Source organism: Natrix helvetica, assembly GCF_964273705.1.
Source record: "Natrix helvetica genome assembly, chromosome: 5".
Classification (NCBI taxonomy): Eukaryota; Metazoa; Chordata; class Lepidosauria; order Squamata; family Natricidae; genus Natrix; species Natrix helvetica.
In genome coordinates this window covers 95,198,638-95,219,451 of record NC_138551.1, presented here as the reverse complement: position 1 = coordinate 95,219,451, position 20,814 = coordinate 95,198,638, and the positions used below count along the sequence as shown (strand labels likewise).

The window sequence follows — 20,814 nt, the reverse complement described above, 5'->3', positions numbered from 1 at the left end:
AACAACCACCAGGAAAAAGGATGGCAGCATGTCGGGACAAAAAAACCGTGATGATTGTCCCTGATGCTAGAGCTGAACAATTGATTTCATATCCCTCTATAGAAGAAAACATGCAGACATTGTCAGGGTTCCAAATAGCATCCAAAATTAAATCAGAGTCCGAGGCAAAGCATTCCTCAAAGTTCCAATTTATTCAGAGAGCCATGTTGGCACATCATGGAAAACCTGAATCTGAAGGCTTCCCGGTTTTCTCACCCAGTTGAAAGTTCAAGATCTTGCCCGCAGACCCACAGGTCCATCACATGGTGCAGTCTTCCACTGCCATACTGGCTGTTCCACCCATCCAGTTCCAGTCAGGTGCAGAGGTGCAAAGAGAAAGGATCACCTTGGCTTTCTAGAAAGAATTTTGTTATGGCTACAAAGCATCTAACTCAGTACAATCCCCCCTCCCATTTTCCCACAATAGAAAATGCATAGTAGAATAATAGAAAGTGTGGCAGGCCAAAGATCCAAAAGAAAAGCTGGCTGCAGGCCTGACAGACATCTGGAGAAGAGTCTTCTTCAAGTGTTTCAGTAACAGGAAGAAAAATAGCTCAGACTGTCACAAAGAAGAGTAGTCCACTAAGATCCTAAAAGAAAAAAAAAGGGGTGTGGTGGTAATTGGTGTCTCATTTCTCAGAAGAGCAGAGTGATCAGTTTGTATACCAGACAATCTTTTAAGGGAGGTATATTGTCTCCCAGATCCAAAGATCAAAGACGTGACAGAGCGGCTTACCCAAATAATGAAGCCCATCGATTATTATCCCTTCTCTTTTTTTCATATTGGAAAGAATGGTAGGAGAAAGTCTGAAAAAAATATACCACGGGACTATGTGGGCTAGGCAGGAAGGCAAAAAAATTAGGAACACAAATAGTGTTTTCAACTGTACTTCTGATGGAAGATCAAGACCCAATGTGGGAACCAAGTATTTTAGAAGAAAACCACTGGCTGCAAAATGGCCAGCACCTGTACTGTCTCTTTAAGACCTCTCCCTAGTCAGCCTAGTAATTGCTATCTATCAAAGCTGAGCAGAGAAGCAACTGGGAGTGGAGGTGTTGGGTAGTTGGCGTGAGAGTGACAGGAAAGGTGGGTTGCGTTAGTTTGGAAAACTAAAGCAGCCTGCAGCAGCAGCCTAAGGCAAATTTATTTTAGTGTTACTGTTCTAAAGAAATTGGGCTCACAAGGAAAAGTAGTGGAGAAATAAGTTGTAGTGGAATAGAAGAAGAGTGCTATAGAAAACTGCGAATACCAATCTTTCAGTACTTTGAGTGTGTTTGTGTTGTCTAGCGATTAGGTGGGGTTGTGTTGGCTCTCTTGAAATTTTGGAGCCCACTAACTTGGGTATACATAAAAGAACCCATGACAAAGTAATGTTAACCATGGGATAGTTAAAAAGGTGGCTATCCAAAATGAGGGATTATTCATAAAACCAGGTGAAATACCCAACACAAAGGGGCAGCCACACATGTGGAGATAGCTTTAACTCAAGCCGTTCAGTGAACACACTATCAAAAGAAAAGGAGCCTTGGTTAAAAAGGAGGGTGTAAAAGGAAGAGAGTTTATCCTTCACAGACTGTGCAAAAACTAGCCATCATTCTAGCTGAGAAACTGCATACCAGAGCTTGCAAATTTCATTGAGTTTGATGGATACTTGATGCCCAGGATGGATGACCACCTGGATGGTCTAGACTAGAGAGAACCAAGTATGCATCTTTTTTGGATTTAACAAATGATATTGGCAAATCCCATTGGAACACCAATCCAGAGAGAATATGGCATTTGCCACTCCACAGGACCTCTTTCAGTTTTTTTTAAAAAAACCATTTGGTCTACATGGGCATCCACACCTTTTTATTCATTAGGAGGCTAATGAATAAAAACCTACTAGGTCAAGGTGTGGTGTTTATTTAGATGATATACCTATCTATAGTAAGATCCATGCTGTGCAGATTCATGTAATTAATACTACAAAGCTATTGCCAAATTATTCTGGACACGACAGACAAAAATGCATTTGATGAAAACAATAAAAAGAGTAGGAGAACATTACATTACAATGATGTAACATGATGTGGCTTCTTTTAAGATTGTATTAATCTCCCAGTGAGATTGTTAACGTATCAAAGATTTCAATTTTCAAGTTATAGAAATTCAGAAAAATATGTATTTATTTATGGGGCAGACATCTGTGGGGAATCTTAATACAGCTAAAAACTTAAGCCAGAGCAACAGTTTCAGGGTCAGCAGTAGAAGGAAAAATGGAAATTGGAAAGGGATATGTGCCATCTGCCAAGTGATAGCATTTTCCTGCTTATGGGCTGGAAATAGAGGAAGCAATAATTGCTTTCCTTCAAACATATCTGGGATATGGTTCATACACAGTTGTTGTTTTTTACAAATCTGCTTCTACCAACTAGTAAGCACAAATCTTAAGCAACTTTCTTTTGCAACTGTCATAGCTCTAGACTACAATAAGAGTGGACACTCTATAAACATATTTTTCCCTGGCACCAACAAAGACAGTTCAGGTATCAGCAGAATCTATCATGTTTGCCAAAGTGAAATTTTACCAACATTCTCTTTTGCTTGACAGCTCCAAGAGGAAAACGGGGATGGAAGACTTTCCATGGGATACTAAAGGGAATGATCTTGTATCTACAGAAGGTATTGCTTGCTTGCTCATTCTGTGTCTCTGCCTCTCACAAGTATACACACACTTCCACATCACAAGGAATGGAATCTCAGTTGCATGCCCAATTATATTATGTGGAAAAGATATACCCAACTTCCTTAAAATATTCACGCATTACAGTATTTATATAAATTCTGCTGTGGAAAAATATATAAAGATCTTTAAACACCATTCAAATCATAGTAAAAAAATCCATTGACATTCTCTGAAATAAGCCCCTATTAAAATGTTGGTATACATTCCCTCACGGTATTCTTTATTTTGTTCATTCCTCAATCATTTGATTACATATGGTTGAATGTCACAGTTCGAGCAGGGGTGAAATGCTACCGGTTGCCCGAACCAGTAGTTCTGACGATCAGCTGTGTGATAATCAGCTGTGCTGTGCAATTTATATTCGCTAGAAAGCCAGACCTTTTAGGAATGGGGTGAGGTCAACGGTAGACAGTCTAAGGTTAAAAGTTTTGGGGGTTTGGGAAAAAAAACAGAGAGTCAGTAGTGCATTCCAGGCATTGACCACTCTGTTGCTGAAATTGTATTTTCTGCAATCGAGTTTGGAGTGGTTTACCTTCTGTTTGTATCTATTGTGTGCTCATATATTGTTATGGTTGAAGCTGAAGTAGTCATTGACTGGCAGGACATTGTAGCAGGACATTGTAGCCTCCTTAGGGTGCCGTCGGCCAGACAGTGTCGGCTGGTGACCCCCAGGGGGAGAGCCTTCTCTGTGGGAGCGCCTTCCCTCTGGAATGAGCTGCCCCCGGAGCTTCGCATAATCCCTGACCTCCGGTCCTTCCGACGCGCCCTAAAAAGTTGGCTTTTCCAGCAAGCCGGCCTGGCCTGTTAATTTTAACTTATTTTAAATGTATTGTCTTTTAAATTCGGTTTGTTTTTTTGGATATGTATTTAATTTTTTTAAAACTTTTGGGATGTGGTTTTTTAATGTTGTACGCCGCCCTGAGCCTTTTGGAGAAGGGCGGCATATAAATCCAAACAAACAAACAAACAAACAAACAAACAAACTGATAATTTTATGTAGTATCCTTAGGTCAGACCGAAGGCAGCGTAGTTCTAAGTTATCAAAGCCCAAAATTCAATCCTAGTGGCTTAAGTTATTCTGTTGTGAGCAGACGAGTGGAGGACTCTTCTTGTGAAACACCTCTGGACTCGCTTGGTTGTATTAATATCTGATATGCAATGCGGGTTCCAGACAGATGAGCTGTATTCGAGAATTGGTCTAGCAAATGTTTTGTATGCTCTAGTTAGCAGTACACCCCGAGGGGTTTTAGGTTTGTCTTACCCCCACAGTATTTGTTTCGAGAGAGTAAGTCATCCGTGTACCAAGTTTGGTTGAAATTGCTCGAGGCATTCCAGGCACACACATAGAGCCATTTTTATAGATAGATAGATAGATAACAGAAAGCAACAACAGGACCAATCAGGAAAACAGTATAACGGACATGTATGCTCTACCTGTATTTCAGGAGGAATATAAACCTGGCCAAGCCCTGGCTGAGGAAGATCTGAAAAATGCCATCAGCATCCATCATTCACTGGCCACCCAAGCATCAGATTACAGCAAAAGACCCAACGTTTTCTACCTCAGGACAGCTGACTGGAGAGTCTTTCTCTTCCAAGCCCAGTAAGCAGGAGGGCACAGAATGTAAATTAGATGCCTCTAATGGGGGGGAGGGAGATTGATTTATCAGCAGATCAGTTTTATTCATTAGAAGGAAAGTTCTAAAAGTAAAATTAGAAATTTCACTTATTACATTATTAGAAGGATATTTGGTTGCTTAGACATATCACAACAGGTAATATATAAAAAAAGAAAAGAAATACAGCTATGTTTTGTCTATATATGAGCCTCAGTGGTGCAGTGGTTAGAATGCAGTACTGCAGGCTACTTCAGCTGACTTCTAACTGTAGTTCAGCAGTTCGAATCTCACTGGCTCAAGGTTGACTCAGCCTCCCAACCTTCCGAGGTGGGTAAAACGAGGAACCAAATTGTTGGGGCAATATGATGATTTTGTAAACTGCTTGAGGGCTGTAAAAGCACTGTAAAGCGGTATATATGTCTAAGTGCTATTGCTATTGTTCCTCTTGCTGTTTAAAAATAATAATCACTGAATGCAGCCTTCCTGATTACATCCTTTCCTTTCTCAACTGTCAAACAAAAGATTTTAACAAAGCAGCACTGCATCTCCTGCATATTCCTTAAAATTCCAGGTTTAAGAGCAAAAAACTATATAAAGCTTCACATTCAAACTAAGGGCCATTTGGAACGTTACCATTTTCCCTCGATCACTGCAATAGCCAAAAATCCCTTTATGGTAAGCAGCATATTAGCATATTAGTAAAGTGCTGCAAGAGGCCATTCAGGCCAAAAACAAGGCAGAGAGGACTGTGCATGCTCTCCCGCACCCCATTTGGCCGGCAGGGTACTGCAGAAGGCATCTGTCCAGTCACCACCCCACCCAAACCCCTGCCAGCATGTAGAGGACTACTACAAAGCTGATCCGGCCCTCGAAGAAATCCAGGTTTTTTAAAAGTTTTTTTTTAAGTTTTTATTTTTTCATTTTCTTAACATATTACCACATGTATACTATTACATAGTCAACATCGTATTGTATTATTAAATGTTTACATCAGTTCGTCTTACATCATTGTTCTTACCCCCCTCCGTCCGGTAATGAACACCGACACAGGCTTAGCTGTTTGCCACACTTTATTGACAATATTATAATCTTGTTGGCTGAAAGCCCAAACACGACTCACAGACAAGATGTTGGCAGCAACCCAGACTCCAACAGATACAGATAAGAGCTTCTCCAGCTTGTTACAAACAGAAACACAAGGCAGATCAGACAAAGAGTTCTCCAGATTACTATGAACGGTTGTGTCCTGCAAACAGCCTCATCCCAAAGTCCCTTCTTATATATGCTCTTGGGAGGGGCCATGCCCCAACCGCCTGAGCTTGATTATCTCTTAGGAGCTTGTCGCCGGAGCAACTGTTGCCTTCGTTTCTCTGCCCTTCTTAATCTTGCGACAGGGACAAACTCCCTCCGATCCTCCCTATTGCTCCATGCCTCAAGTGCCTCCTGGTGGCCAACCAGCCTCTCTGGTCCCTGCTCTGCATCTGAACCCTGTCCAGGGTCCTCCATAGCCGACTCATAGGGTTCGTCGCTATCTGAGTCACTCAGCAGCTGCAACGGATCCTGCTGGGTCACAACACATCAACTTCCAAAAACAACTATTGGCTCTTCTGCTCTCCATACACCATATTTGTGCCTTATCCATCCCTTTCTTCTCCCTCTCTCCTCCCCCTCCTACCTCCTTTCTTCCCTCTGTCGCCCTTCTCTACTTCCCCTTCCTCTCTCTTTCTCCTCTCTCCCCTTTCCACTCCTCCTCTCCCCCCACCCTCTCTCCTATCTCTCTCTTCTTCCCTTATCTCTCCCCTCTACTTCACACTCTTCAGCTCATTTATTTGGTGTATTTCAGCTTCTGAGCGAGCTCCATTTTATGTTGATGGTATTTATAATTCTTTTTCAATATACGTATTTAATTTTAACATATATCTTCCTCCTCCTTTTTTTAAAAAAGAGAAAAAAAAGTCATTGTGCTTTTAAACCCATTCACCTCCCCCCCCCCAGCCTCATTTTGGCTGAGATGTAGTTACAATTCCCAGCTATTTTCATCATTATATTTATATAATTATGCATCCTTACGTCCCCACTTTGTGATTCTGTCGTTAAAGCTCAATAGTTTCCCATTGTAAGTATATTTCATGTTCCCTCTCCATTTTTCCATATCTTAGTTTAGGTTACCCTTAATTGTCTATAAATGGCAATCCTTACTGTTCAATGTTCATCACTATAATCTACTATATAGAATAACAAGTGGTATATATCTCACTTTATTCATCATCTTAGAAGTTCTATATATGTCCATGTTTCGTATATTTTGACCCATGCTTAATTGTCCTTCTATTGTCATGTTCAATCAGTTAGCAACTCCATTTAATTATCGTGTATAAAAGTGAATCACAAACTTCTGCTTTACAATCTCCCCATATCAATTTCATATTTGTCCATATTCCATATATTTTAACGTTTATTTAATTATCTTTTCAATATAATAATCAATCAGTTAGCAACTTAATTTTATTGTCATATTTAGGAGTAAACCCCTTATCTCAGCTTTGTTTTTTCCCATATAACAATTTCTAGTTGTCTGATTTTTTCCTAGTAAGTATTTTGTCCCACTTCTCTATTCCTGCCTTTCCCTTTTCTTTGTTTTGACACGTCTACCCTCTTCAATTTTCCTCAAACCACCATCAAAGAAATCTTTTATATTTCCCTTTGTTGTGGCGTAACCTCCTTCTTCAGTTTTCCTTATGCTACTGTCAACCTCCGAAACATCTTTTATCTGCTTTTTAATTCGGGACAAATCCCTCTTTTTCAATTTTCCCTATGCCACTGCCAAGCCCAATGGAGTTTTTTTGTCTGCTTTTTATTTCCAACCGTTTCTTCACCTTCATTATTGTCAGGGGAAAAAACGCCTGATATCTGAGATCAATGGACCGTGGCTGATTCCCTTCCGCATATCTTTTGAGATATTGAGAAAAATAAAAGTCTTTAAAAGTATTCTAATTAATAAACAAACTTTAATAATAAAATAATAAAAGTAAATGAAACAGAAAATAACTAATGGTTACATTTTGATAATGAAAGCTACGTCTGCCAAAGTTGGCTGCCGAACAAAGAAGAAAGGAATTTTGGAATGTGTAACGCGTGCGCAATAAATCACTTTCAGATAACATTTTGTTTTATGACCTGCGCAATAAAGCTTTCTTAGTTTAACTCTTGAGTGTCAATTCATTCAGTTCAGGCCTAGCAAACCTTTTAACATCGTGACAATTATCTCCCCCCCCCCCTTTCTTCCTTCCCTTCTTCTTTAAATAACTGCTTCTCTGAATTCAGAATTCTATTTAGGCTTGATTTTAATGATTTATGCTTATTTTTTTATAATTTCAAGTAGTTCTTCAAATCCTCGGCTTTCCATGATGTCCAGTTCCAAAGTTACAGTTAGTTATACAGTTCTTATTTCAGAGTTCTGGTCCACCTTAAATTTATCTAATTCAGCTGCTATGGAGAAGAATGACGGGAACCATCTTGGTCTTTTGTTCTTCCTTATTGTCCAGTTCCAAAATTGCAGTTAGTTATACAGATCTTATTTCAAAGTTCTGGTCCACCTTAAATTTAGTTAATTCAACTAATATAAAAATGGAAGAGAAGCTGGAGCTATCTTGATCTTTTGCAGAAAAAAAAAGAAAAAACATTGACATTATTTTTTCCCTTGCCATTCTCCACCTCTCGTTGGCCACAATTGCTCAAAATATATCAATTGGAACACACTTGCATACAGTCAACCCAGGGTATGTTCCTTTCGCCTCCTGCTTTTCTAAGTTCTGATTTATGACACTTGGTTAATTAAAACTTCCCACACAGGCAAGATTAGGTTATCAGTTGTCAGTGAGAAAATAGTGCTTTTTTCTTGATCATTCTCCATTGTTGCATTCTACCTCTCATTAATTGGAGTTGCTTAAGATATATTAGTTGGAAGACATTCGGACGAAGTAATTCCTTCAGAATGTCTGGTTTCTATTTCAAATTCAAAACCAAATTTAGAGTTTGTATTTGAGTGGGTTTGTCACTTTTCTGCTTTCTCCCTATCTGTCCAAATTGTTTCAAATGGATGGCTTTTTGGGGGGGCTAGTGTTTCAACCCTCTATTTTCCCTTTCTTTCTTTTTGCCAAAATCCAGAACTGTCTATTAATATTATTTATACTCTCAAGATTCTTTGCCTTTTCCAAGTTTTGATTTATGACTGGGTTAAATGAATTTCTTACTGGTCCTTTCATCTTAACCTCACACTCCTGTTCAGTTGCTTTGGCTGGAAGCCAGCTTCTTGTGCAGCCATTTTGCCATGCTGCCGCCCGTACTCCGATTTAGAGGGCAAATCTCCAACCAACGAGGAACCTGTTGCCTCACCCTGGGTCTGATGAGATGCTGCCCCTTCTTCGTCCCTCCCTCCAGTGGGGTTCTGATTCAAAAAAGGATCCCCAGAGTTGGTTTGCCAGACAGGGTTTATGTGAGGCTCTTCAGAGCTCACATCCCCCATGTCTGTCTAGCTGGAGAACTTCCTGTCCTCCAAAGAAATCCAGTTTGACACCCGTCTTAGTATCATTTTAATCATTTCTAAGTTTTATTTTAAATATATAGCCTTCAAGAATCACACAATGCATGGTGAGAGGTTGGGATTGTTTTATGGGTTTTTACAGAGAAATGGGGATTTCTTTTGTGTACAGTTATAAGAACAAGTTATTTTTTGAAAGAAACAATTTTGGCAAGCTGTTTTGGCCCATGATATGATTTAGAGAATGATATCTCTTTTACATCTTACTCCAGGAACACAGAACAAATGCACTCCTGGATCACACGGATTAATGTGGTAGCAGCCATGTTCTCTGCACCACCATTTCCAGCAGCCATTGGATCCCAAAAAAAATTCACTCGACCGTTACTGCCCAGTTCTTCCACAAGACTATCACAGGTAAGTGGGGCATCTTTATTCTTCATTCTTTAGTGATTCTAGTATTATTCTGGAAGAACTGGAGAAAAATTGAATGGGGTTAAGATAATAAGTTGTAATGCAAAGAAAGGGCTCAGAAATAATGAAACTTCCAGAGTTGAATAAACTGCCTTGAAATCAGCAAGAGGCAGTTGTGTGTCTCTGTATCTGTGCAAAAATCTAGATTCAAAGAGCTGGTAAGATTGGTAACATTACCACAGAGGGCAAAGAGGAAAATGAAGACACATTGTGAATGCCTGTGGGGGCCTACAATAGAGACCAAGCAGCTTTTCCCCCCCTTTTCTTCCACAGGAAGAGCAACTGAAGAGTCATGAAATCAAATTTAAAGCCATGGCAGCAGAACTCTTGGAGCATCGTTCCTCCCTACCTGAGAAGAAGGTGAAAGGCAAGGAGTATGAGGAACTGAAGCAGAAAGAGGAGTATCTGATATTTGAAGTAAGTAGGAAGTCATAAAGAGTGAAATCCAAACACAATTCGCAAAGCAATGTTGGAGATGGTAGCAGAAGAGTGGTAGGGAAAATATTTTCATTTAGCAACCCTTCCATCAGGACTGATCTAAGGCCACCAATAGTAATTTGCTGAGGCCAAAGATATTTGGAGAAGCAGTTGGTGAATGCTCAAGCTCTGGAAGATACGGTAGTTTAAAGGGATAGTGTTGCCTGCAGTTCTCATTATTCGTTGCTTCTAAGCACACACTTCCTACAATCTTCCAGGGCTTGAACGCCACACTTTCAGTTGCTTTCAGCGGCACTCAGTTTCCCACCCCAGCCCCACCAGACTCACCTGGTCTGGTGGGGGGCGGGGATTAGCTTCTGCACCACACCACGAATGAACAGAGATTGACTATCCCCCAACCCCCGCCGCTGCCAAAGTAAATCCCAGGCACTGCACTGCAATGGACAGACAAAAAGCACAGCTTTTGTATGAAGGAGGAGGAGGAGTGGGGAGAAAAAAGAGGGAAAGAGGCCAAGTAACAAACGCCCCACCGTCCAGGCACTGAAGTGCCGCCACTGCCAACACAGAGCGAGAAAGAGAGCAATCTAATTCAACCTGTGTGTGTGTGTTTGTGTGTGTGTATGTGTGAGAGAGATCTCCCTCTCCCTCCCTCCCTCTCTCTCTGTGTCTCACACACACACATACACACACACCAGTGGTGGATTCTAGATCCCGTCACAACAGGCGCCATACACTGTGTGCGAGTGCGCAAATGGCCCGGGTAGGTTCTGGTAGTGCCTGCTGCTCCCAGCAGGCACGGGTATGCCCGTACCGGGGCGTACCGGCCGGAACCCACACACACACCCACACTCACTCACACAGAGAGAGGCTGGATCAGATTATTCTCTCACTCTCATCTCATGGCAGTGGCACCAACCATGCTCTCTATCATGGCCTGCAGCTGATCAGAGGTGCACAGGCCGATGCCTTTTGGGCACCTGCCTCCCTCTACCTCCTGCTGCAGTTAGCCTCCACGCGGTCGGCACCTCCTGTGGGCTCATGGGGAGGCAGGGCACCCGGATTGGCCAGGCCTTGTGATGAAAAAAAATAAGATCTCCCCAAAAATAAGCCCGAGTGCTTATTTTGGGGCCCAAAAGAAAATAAGACCAGGTCTTAATTTGGGGGAAACATGGTAACCAGTGGTGAAATTCATTTTTTTACTACCGGCTCTATGGGCATGGCTTGGTGGGCGTGACAGGGGAAGGATACTGCTAAATCTTCATTCCTACCCCACTTTGGGGCCAGCCAGACTGTTTGCCAGTTCTCCAAACTACTGAAAATTTCCACTACCGGTTCTCCAGAACCTGTCAGAACCTGCTGAATTTCACCCCTGACGGTAATCCTTTTGTTGATTTAATGGGAATAAAATAAGATTTTAGGATTTAAAGCAACACATTTATGATCAAATCTGTATCCTCCAGATATTCCGTTCTCATAATCTGAAATCAGCATGGTCAGTTGTGAGACATTGTGGTAGCTGTAGTCCAAAACATCCAGAAGTCACCATGTTACCTCCAATGCCCATGTTATCCCTAGAACCTAAAAATGTAATCTTATTCAGATTACTCATTATGGGTTACTCCTTGCCTTTTCTTTAGTCCATACCTGTTTATTAACACATCAGCCAAGTGGGGCACCAAACCTGTTGTTTCTTGCTTTCTGCAGAAATTACGCTATGGCATTTATGCTACACTAATGCGCACCAAGTTGAAGACTGGCTCTGAGGATCTGGCCGCTTTGGAAGCTACCCTGTTTGTTACAGTGGGTAGCTCAGAAGACAGCTTCAAGGAGTCCCAGTCCAGCCTTCCCCTGAACCAGGAGCCAGCTGGCACAAGTTCCAAGATAAAATGCAACAATCAGTAAGCTACTAGTAAAGAGCAAAGATGATAGATGATCGCTCTTGGCAAAGAAAATGGCATTCCTGTCCTAGAAATTTGCAAATTGTCATTGCTCATGGTCAGGAGGGAAGGGAAGACATTATAAATGGGCCTAATTCTGTATCAACTTCACCAGTGGGAAAATGTGACTACAGTCCTACATTATACGGCCTTCCCAGTATAATCAGACGATAGTTTACGGATGAAAGTACTAAACTCCACAGTTAAGTAACAGATCTGCATTCTTAAATCAGTGCTTCACTGTACCAACTTTTTTCTATCTCTTGCAAAACCAAGGATAGGAAAGTGGAAGAAAGGAGACTACTTCCCTTCCTTTTCTTACAATTTTTGTGATATATATTTTACAGTTTTTAGTACCGATAACGCTGAAGATAATTTTGGCACGCATAAGACATGACGCCGAGTAATACTTTTACATAAGAATGCTGGGAGCAGAGGTTCTTCATCATCTCCCTTGCAGATACAATGCAGCACCGTCAACCTGCAGGAGTTGGAAGTTCCTTCCTGGAAGCCCAATTCCTCCACCACCAGCAGCTCTCTTGGAGTGGCTCAGTTATTTTCTCATCAGCACAAGCTGGGTCACGACTTATCCTGCTAGTTGTTCACCTCTTACAAAACCGGGCAGAGATTGCCTATGCTTCAAAGAAACTATCATTAACAGGTAAAATCAGGGCTTGTTGCTGTCTCCCATTCTCCTGTTCCACAGCAGAACACCCCTGCTAGTCTTAGGCCTAATTAGATTCTGCAAGTAATTTATGAATTTGAGTGACCAGAACAAAATAGGCTGATTATGTAGTAGGAAAAACTGGCCAGTCTATTGCCTGAGCCTGATGGGGGCCTATTCAGAGGGATGGGGGGGATTCCAGATGTCCAGGAACATTCCCAACTCCCAAACAATTGGTTGCATAAGTAGTATGGTCCTAACAGCTGTATAGATAACATGGTCCCTTAATTTATAATCTCAAAAGGCTTTAAAATGCGACTCAAAGCTTGATGACAATGTTATGTATGCAGTGAAAGATAAAAGGACGAAGCTGATCATTGGGGCTGAACTATAACCACATGAAATTCTGGAGAAGGGGTATAACTATCTATATGATGGGATATTGCAGGGTAATACCCAAGAGATAAAGCACCAGTTCCAGAGATCCAGCACTGGATCTGAAAATATGTCAGATTTCTTCTGTTCTATGCGGACTGTAAAAAAAAAAAACCAACACCAATTGTACAGTTTCTTCTTCAGTTACTGAAGTAAACCAGCTCCAACATCTACAGTTCTCCGTCAAACTCTGTATTACAGAAATCGGATAAAGAATGTGTTACTGTGAATGCCATAAATCAGGACCCAAAGCTTCAGTTGCCTGATTCAAACACATAACTGACCACCTCAATATGAATGAGTGGAAAGCACCATATTTTTTTTCTGAAAAATCTTTCAGATGTTGGAGAGAAGCCTGTCTTAGATGCTGGATTATGCAGATGCACACAGCACTTGTTCTGAAATGGCCATTAAGAAAAAACACCTTAATAATCCCCCCCAAAGTGGGGTGGTTCCTAGAAAAAGAACTCCCATTCCTTGTCAAGGTACCAGCAATGTAACCCAGGAGTTACATGTTTTACACCGAATAAAAAGGTCTGATTGTTTACTTGTAACTGTGATCAGTTCTGCATTCACACACATAGCTTTTGTCATTTAAACAAAAGTGTCGTTTGGAGCCTTGTAATGCCAAGGATTTAATGGTGGCATTGAGGGAAGCCATTACTTCCTACATGTATTCCTGTAGTGTGGCCCAACAGTGGAGTTGGTGTCAGACTCAGTCAGTGAGGAGGTTGGGGAGGAACATAGGCCAGTCCTGGAGTCTGGGAAAGGTTCTGATATTCCTGATGTGCGCATGCTCAGAGCTGCCAGAAGGGAACAGTTAAGGAACAAGGGCCTGCTAGGGAGTGGTTGGTGGATGGCCCCTCCCATAGGGAATAAAGAGCGAAAGGGGAGTGAAGTTTGCAGGAGACAATTAGTTCACTTAATTGGTTTGTGACTCTCAAAGACTCCTTGCCAAGTACAGCATTGCATTTTGAAGATATCAGCCTGGCAGCTCTCCAAGTCAGATAAGGTCTGTGATTCACCTTTGAAAGACTTTGCTGGATGTGAATGAGAGGAATTCACTAACTTAATAAAAAGGGGTTTTGTCGGGACAAGGATTCTGCTTCGGGGTTTTGGGAAGCCTAGGCCAGAACATGTACATGATTTAAAAGTATATGGGGAAAGGAGGGCAATTTGTGTGAATGCTCAGGTAAGCAGCCCCCGATAGATGACAGCCGTGGTCTATGCATATCCTACAAAGCAGATAGAACTTGTGTAAAGCTGTTTCTCAATACTTACACATGCTGGCTTTATGTGGCAGTAATTATTAGAGATGACTGATTGGGATAAAACTGCAGCTATCTGAAGGAGAAATCTGCAAGAGACGACTCTTCTCATGGAATTTGAGTGGTGTGATTTCTACTTCCTTCTAGTTCCAATCTGAACCATTGTAAAATTGGAGGTAGTCATTCTCATTCATTTTTTCTTAAAATGCTATTATTGGACCTGTCTGGCTCATTCTACCCTGAATTACTGCTCAGTAGTCTGCACTTTATGCCATAGGGGTGTCAAACTTGATTTCATTGAGGACCACATCAGAATTGTGTTCAGGGGTGGGATTCAAATTTTTTTACTACCGGTTCTGTGGGCATGGCATGGCTTGGTGGGCGTGGTTTGGTGCGCATGGCAAGGGAAAGATACTGTAAAATCTCCATTCCCTCCAGATCACCTGGGACTCAGAAGGCAGAGAATAGATGGGGGTGGGGCCAGCCAGTGGTGATATTTACTGGTTCTCTGAACTACTCAAAATTTCCGCTACCAGTTCTCCAGAACTGGTCAGAACCTGATGAATATCACCTCTGGTTGTGTCTGACTTTGGGTGTGTGTGGCCAGCTCGACGTCACTGGTGTTGGGGGAGCCTGTGGAGGCCTGAGCACTCTGCCAGCAAAACGGGCTCCCAAGCTCCGTTTTTAGCTGCGACAGCCTTCTGCAACCCTCTGCCAGCAAAAACAGAGCTCTGGAGGGCCGCACGCAGCCCTCTTAAGCTTCATTTTCACTGGCAGAGATACTGTGGGCTGGTCCTTCACTGTTTCCAGTCCAGGGCAGCCCCATTGGCCAGATCTAAGCACCCTGCAGGCAGGCTCCAGCTCCCAAGCTTTAAGTTTGACACCCCTAATCTAACCCATCTTAAATATTTTTAGACATTTCAGAATACACAGAGGGAGAAAATACTGTACAAGTGTTAGGCAATTGTGCAAAAATGCTATAAACTAAGAATGTTTTCAGAAATAGAAGTAGTAGTTTAATCAATCAACAAATAGTAAATGAATAAAAGAGAATTCCAAATCAATATTTGGTGTGCCTTTGCCTTCAAACCACCATCAATTCACATCATAAGGTAAAGATTCCCCTCGCACATATGTACTGGTCGTTCCCGATCTAGGGTCCGGTGCTCATCTTTGTTTCTAAGCCGAAGAGCCAGTGCTGTCTGAAGATATCTCCATGATCATGTGGCCGGCATGACTAACCACTGAAGGTGCATGGAACACTTACCTTCCCACCAAAGGCGGTGCCTATTTTTCTACTTGCATCTTTACGTGTTTTTGAACTAGGTTGGCAGAAGCTGGGACAAGCAATGGGAGCACACTCCATTACGCGGCACTAGGGATTCGAACCGCCAAACTGCCAATCTTTTTGATCGACAAGCTCAGCATCTTAGCCGTTGAGCCACCGTGTCCCCAATTCACATCATACGCCATGGCAAAACAGCACAAGAACAAAACGATAGTTATACTGCATCAGCAAGGTCTCTCTCAGGCAGATTTCAAAGCAGACTCTGCTTTCAAAATGTGCCGTTTAAGCTCTTTTGAAGAAGCACAAAGAAACAGGTGACATTGAGGACCATAGACAGTGGTCAGCCAAGGAAACTTAATGCAGTATATGAAAGACACATCATGCTTACTTCCCTTCAACATTGGACGATTTCCAGCAGTGCCATCAGCAGAGAACCATCAGAAACCAGTAGGACCCAGGTACACCCATCTACTGTTCAAAGAAGTCTGGCCAGAAGTGGTTGTCATGGAAGAATTATGCCCCCAAAGCTATACCTATGTGAAAACAAGGCTAAGCAACTCGACGGTGCATGAAAAGATAGGATAGGAACTGGGGTGCGGAAAAATGGCAGCAGGTGCTGTGGACCAGGGTGGATTTCAGAAAGGTTTAATTTACAGTATTTTTGCACAACTGCCTAACACTTTTTGCACAGACACACACACACACACACACACTTTTCATTTTATTTTAATAAATTGTGATTTCTGCTTTATAACCAAATAAAGATTTGATTGATTGTAACCACAGAGAAAATGAAAAGGTAAGATGCTTCTTTTTAAAAGGTTTATAGCAGAGGTGAAATGCAACTGGTTCAGACACTTTTGCCCAAACTGGTAGTAAAAAGATGCTACCGTTTTCCAGTGTGTGATGCGGGAGGGGCTACTTGTGGGATATCAACACAGCCTGATGGGTCCAGAGACTGAGGGAAATTCTTCGCCATGCCTCCTCCTTCCCTTGGCGCCCCAGTTTCCTTCAGTCTTTGGTCCAAGCAGATTGTGTTTTGGCTCCTGCTTGAGGAAACTTCGTGAACTTTATTTGTGATTGGAATAATTGGCTAATCTAAATTATAAATTGTTGAGATGCTGGCTATTAAAGGGGCCATTCTTCTCTTGCCACCTGGAGGGGATGGAGAGCTGGATCGGTGTTCTCCACCCCACTTGCCACCCGGAGCGCTGCCCGGTCCCTGTTAATTTGGGGGTGGCAGGCTCTGATTTGCAGTGTTTCGGGAGCGGCTGCTCTGGTGAGAGGCTCAGTGGCTTGTTTGTGGCACAAGGAGGCATGCCGCGATCATGCCAGCACAATTTGGGCAGCGGTGGCCATTTTGAGTGTCCAAGGAGCACCACGAGTTGGCCATCTTGGGAGTGGCACCAATTGCTGGAGTGGCTCCCCAGCATCGCGACCATTAATTGAGGGGGGGCATTTTGAAGCCGGGAGCAGCAGCCCAGGTCTTCCGTAGCGCCTGAGGGCTTTCAGCCATTTGCAGCAGTGGCGCTGAACTGTGAGTACAATGGCAGTCGCCATGGCTGAGGCTGGGTCAGGATCATCGGAGAGAGACTCGGGGGTGGAAGAGAGGGGTCCCAGACCCCGGACCAGGGCAGTGACTTCCAAACTCCTAGCTGCCCAACATCCTTCAAGGGCAACAACTCGAGAGCCCTCTGGCAGGCAGAAAGAGACTCGTCCCAGCAGGCCCACCCCATTGCACAGACCATTTACACAGAGGCTTCAGCCCTTCTCCTCCTTCTCTAGGATCCCCTGCTAGGCCTTCCAGGCATTCTAGGCAGGAGATTTCATCATCCCCCCTCTATCTCCCAGGGCAGTCAGGGATGTTATGGGGGGTCCCACTGGAGGACACCTCTCGGGATTATCTCCCTCCCCCTACTTTGCCCCCTCTTGGTGCTGAGCCACAAGGGCCAACTGAAGAGGATCTGGTAGATCTGGATTGAAACAACAGGACTCACTCTTCAGGCCACAGGGAATCTCATGAGAAGTCCTAGGTTAGGCGCTCTAGTGATCTGACTTTTTCCCAGGAAGCTTCCAGACCACGCTCCGCCTCCGTGGTCAGCGAAGGTCTGTCATGGGGGAGGAGGCCCAACGTAAGGTGGATTTTTCTGAGGATGAAGCTCTTTCACTTGACCACCAAATTGGGGGGGGGCACCCTTGGGGCTTCCAAGCCTCGGGACCCAAACCAGGCCATGTTTTGTAATACATCCTCCGATAAGGAAGAGGTCCCGATGCCCCCTCTTTTCTGCAGGTTGTGAAGGAGCAGTGGGCATGGCCTTCAGTGTTCCCCAATCCAGGGAGTAACGACCATCATTTCTATAACATAGAACAGGCCTTTGCACAGGCTCTTCAGGTTCCCACCATGGATGCACCAGTGGCAGCATTGGCAACCTCGACCAGAGTGTTAGGCGACGCTGCTGATAAATTTAAGCCTGAGGATAGGCAGGCAGAGCTTACCTTACGTAAGAACTTCCAAGCCTCTGCGTGGGCCATTAAGTTGGCGGTGGCCTATTTTAACCACACCACGGTCTTATGGTTGTGCCAGTTACGGGACCATATCCAGGCATCTGACGAACACCTCCTACAGGATATTACTAAAATCATATCTGCAACTCAGTTTTCTGCGGACACTACGTTTGACTCTGTCAAGTATGCGTCTTGGGCACTGTCCACCTCTGTAATATCCAGGCACCTCCTTTGGCTGTGCAATTGGTAGGTAGACAATAAGACCAAATGGAATCTGGCAGCGGCATCTTACTCACACGCCTCCTTGTTTGGGGAGGCCCTGGATCCGATCCTAATAGAGAATAAGGACAAGAAGAAAGTCTTGCCTACCAACGCCAAATGGTCCGGCCCCGTATTACCACAGACCCTCTTACAGGGTGCCTGAGCCATATTACCAGGGCCAGAGGTACTTTTCACCCAGGTCAGACAGGCAGAACCCTTGCTCTTAATACCACCTTTCGCTGGGGGGGAGGCAGCCGTCCCGCAAAGGGAAATGACTCAAATTTGAGTTTTTACATAGGCGGCCGCCAGGCGCTCTGCGAATCAATGTGCTGAGATCATCTCAGATACATGGGTTCTGTCCACGGTGAGGGACGGTCTGAGGCTGGAGTTTCTCTGCTCTCCTCTGAACTTCTTCAGAACATTTTCCCCATTGAGGGATTCAGAATGGCGTCACCTGATGTATCTCACTATTATTGGAGATCCAGGCGATGGAGCTGGTTCTGTTGGCGGAACAGGGGTTGGGGTTCTACTCCAACCTCTTTGTTGTTCCGAAGAGCTCGGGTAGTGGTGGAGGGTGATCCTTGACCTCAAGCAGCTGAACGCCTACCTGGTTTACAGGTGCTTCAAGATGGCCTCCCTAAGATTGATCTTGCAAGGGATCAGGCGGGGAGATCACATAGTGTCAGTGGACATCACAGAGGCCTATTTACACATCCAAATTCTTCCACATCACCGCAGGTATCTCAGGTTCTCACAGTCAGGGTCCTACTATCAGTACAGTGCTCTTCTGTTCAAGTTGGCTTCAGCCCTCCGCACCTTCATGAAAGTCCTGGCGGCATTGGCGGCTCACCTACAGTCTATTCCAGTGAGGCTTCAATGCTATCTTGACGACATCGTGGTTCAGGCCCAGTCCCCCTCACAGGCGCTACACAATCTACAACTCAGGATCCAAACTCTGCAGACACTAGGGTTTTCCGTGAACTTTGCAAAAAGTAATCTGTCACCTTCAACAAGGATTTTCCATCTTGGGGCAATCATAGATTCTATGACAGGACTGGTGCTGCTTTCTCCAGAACATCAATCCAGCCTACGAACCTTGGCTCGGCAGGTATGCACAAAACGGTCTTGGACCTGTCACGGCTCCTGGGCAAGATGGTATCTTGCATCGGCATCGTGCTGTGGGTGTGCCTGCATGACAGGCCCTTTCAATGGGTGCTCATTCCATATCAGAGATGACTGCTCAGCAATTCTGCAGTTCTTATCAAGTTGCCGGCAGATGTGAGTCTTTCCTTAGTGGGTAGTGGCTCCTCCCAGTGCTGAATCGGGGTACAAGTTCAGGGAACCAGCCCGTATCATGGTCATGACAGATACGAGCCTCTTTGGCTGGGGGGCACTGATGGGTTTCCAGCTGGCACAGGGTCGGTAGATGGTGTCAGACCTGCGCCACAATATAAATTGGCTGGAATTGAAGGCGGCTTGTCTGGCGCTTTGCCAATTTCAGGACCTTCTGGCTGGCCAGCATGTACTTCTTCTGATGGACAACATCACCGCAAAAGCACACGTGAATTGCCAGAGGGGCATGCTCTCGAGGAGCCTATGGCTCGAAGCCCTGAAGCTCGGGTCATGGGCAGAGAGACATTTGTCATCGATAGTAGTAGAGCACTTATCGGGGACAGCAAACCGCCAGGCCGACTTGCTCAGCTGTGCAACCGTAGACCACGGAGTGGCAGCTCCACCCCGATCTGCTCCAAAGGATTTGCCAGAGATTCAGCACCCCCCTGGTGGACCTCTTTGCAACCCCAGCAAACACACAACTCCTGTGCTTCTTGAGGTTTCCAGGGAGCGGAGACAGAGAGGGCAGTCATTATTCTTCTGGCCCCGCACTGTCCCTGATGGCCATGGTTCGCGGATTTGGTCCAGATGTCAGTCTTGCCCCCATGGAGGATTCCTCAGGAAAAGATCTCCTTGTGTCAGGGGGTCCTGATCCATCTGGACCCCCAGTGGGGCTCCATTTAACCACCTGGCACTTTAGCGGAGCCTCCTGAGGAATGCCTACCTCTCTTCGAGAGTCATCTCGACTATCGAGGTGTCTGTCGACTACTAGAATCTACGATTCTATGTGGGCGGCGTTCGTAAAATGGTGTTCCTCCTCAAACGTTCCGGCGGCTTCTGCTCCCCTCCTCAGGTCCTGGATTTCTTACAGGATGGGTTAGACAAAGGGTTGTCTCATAGCACTCTCCGCCCCCAGGTGCGGCACTATCTACGGTGCTCGCCGGAGAGGGTCTTGTCCCTCTCTCACAACTCCTGACTGTCTGACTAGGGACCCCCATAACAGTTCCTTCGGGGGCGGCGAATATTTGGTCTCCCATGATTCACAGGTTCCCCACCTGGGATCTGCCATTGCACCCACATTTGCAAAACGGTAGCGAAGGTAAGATTTTGCCCCTGGTTTATAATGACTTTACAAGGAACAAAGGTAAAGGAAGTTAAGAAATTAATGGTAGAAAACAGCCCACTGAAGCAATATAATTAAAACTAAAGTGAGGAAAAAGAATTTTCTACGTTAGAGCTCGGCTGAAGCATTTTGGTGAAGCGTGAAAAAAATACATTAAGCAAG

The 20,814-nt window shown here is 44.2% G+C and overlaps 1 protein-coding gene across 1 annotated transcript in view; it reads left to right on the top strand.

The window, feature by feature from the left end:
• Positions 1–16,904, top strand: part of LOC309393730 (PH and SEC7 domain-containing protein 1-like) — a gene marked incomplete at its 5' end in the record, with an annotated part of 73,769 nt that extends 56,865 nt beyond the window's left edge. The window contains 5 exons of the mRNA XM_081956225.1: positions 2,634–2,704; positions 4,214–4,371; positions 9,200–9,344; positions 9,675–9,818; positions 11,544–16,904. Coding sequence (XP_081812351.1) covers positions 2,634–2,704; positions 4,214–4,371; positions 9,200–9,344; positions 9,675–9,818; positions 11,544–11,741 — 716 coding nt within the window. The 3' untranslated portion in view covers positions 11,742–16,904. The remainder of the gene's footprint in view (positions 1–2,633; positions 2,705–4,213; positions 4,372–9,199; positions 9,345–9,674; positions 9,819–11,543) is intronic.
• Positions 16,905–20,814: the final 3,910 nt, after the last annotated feature.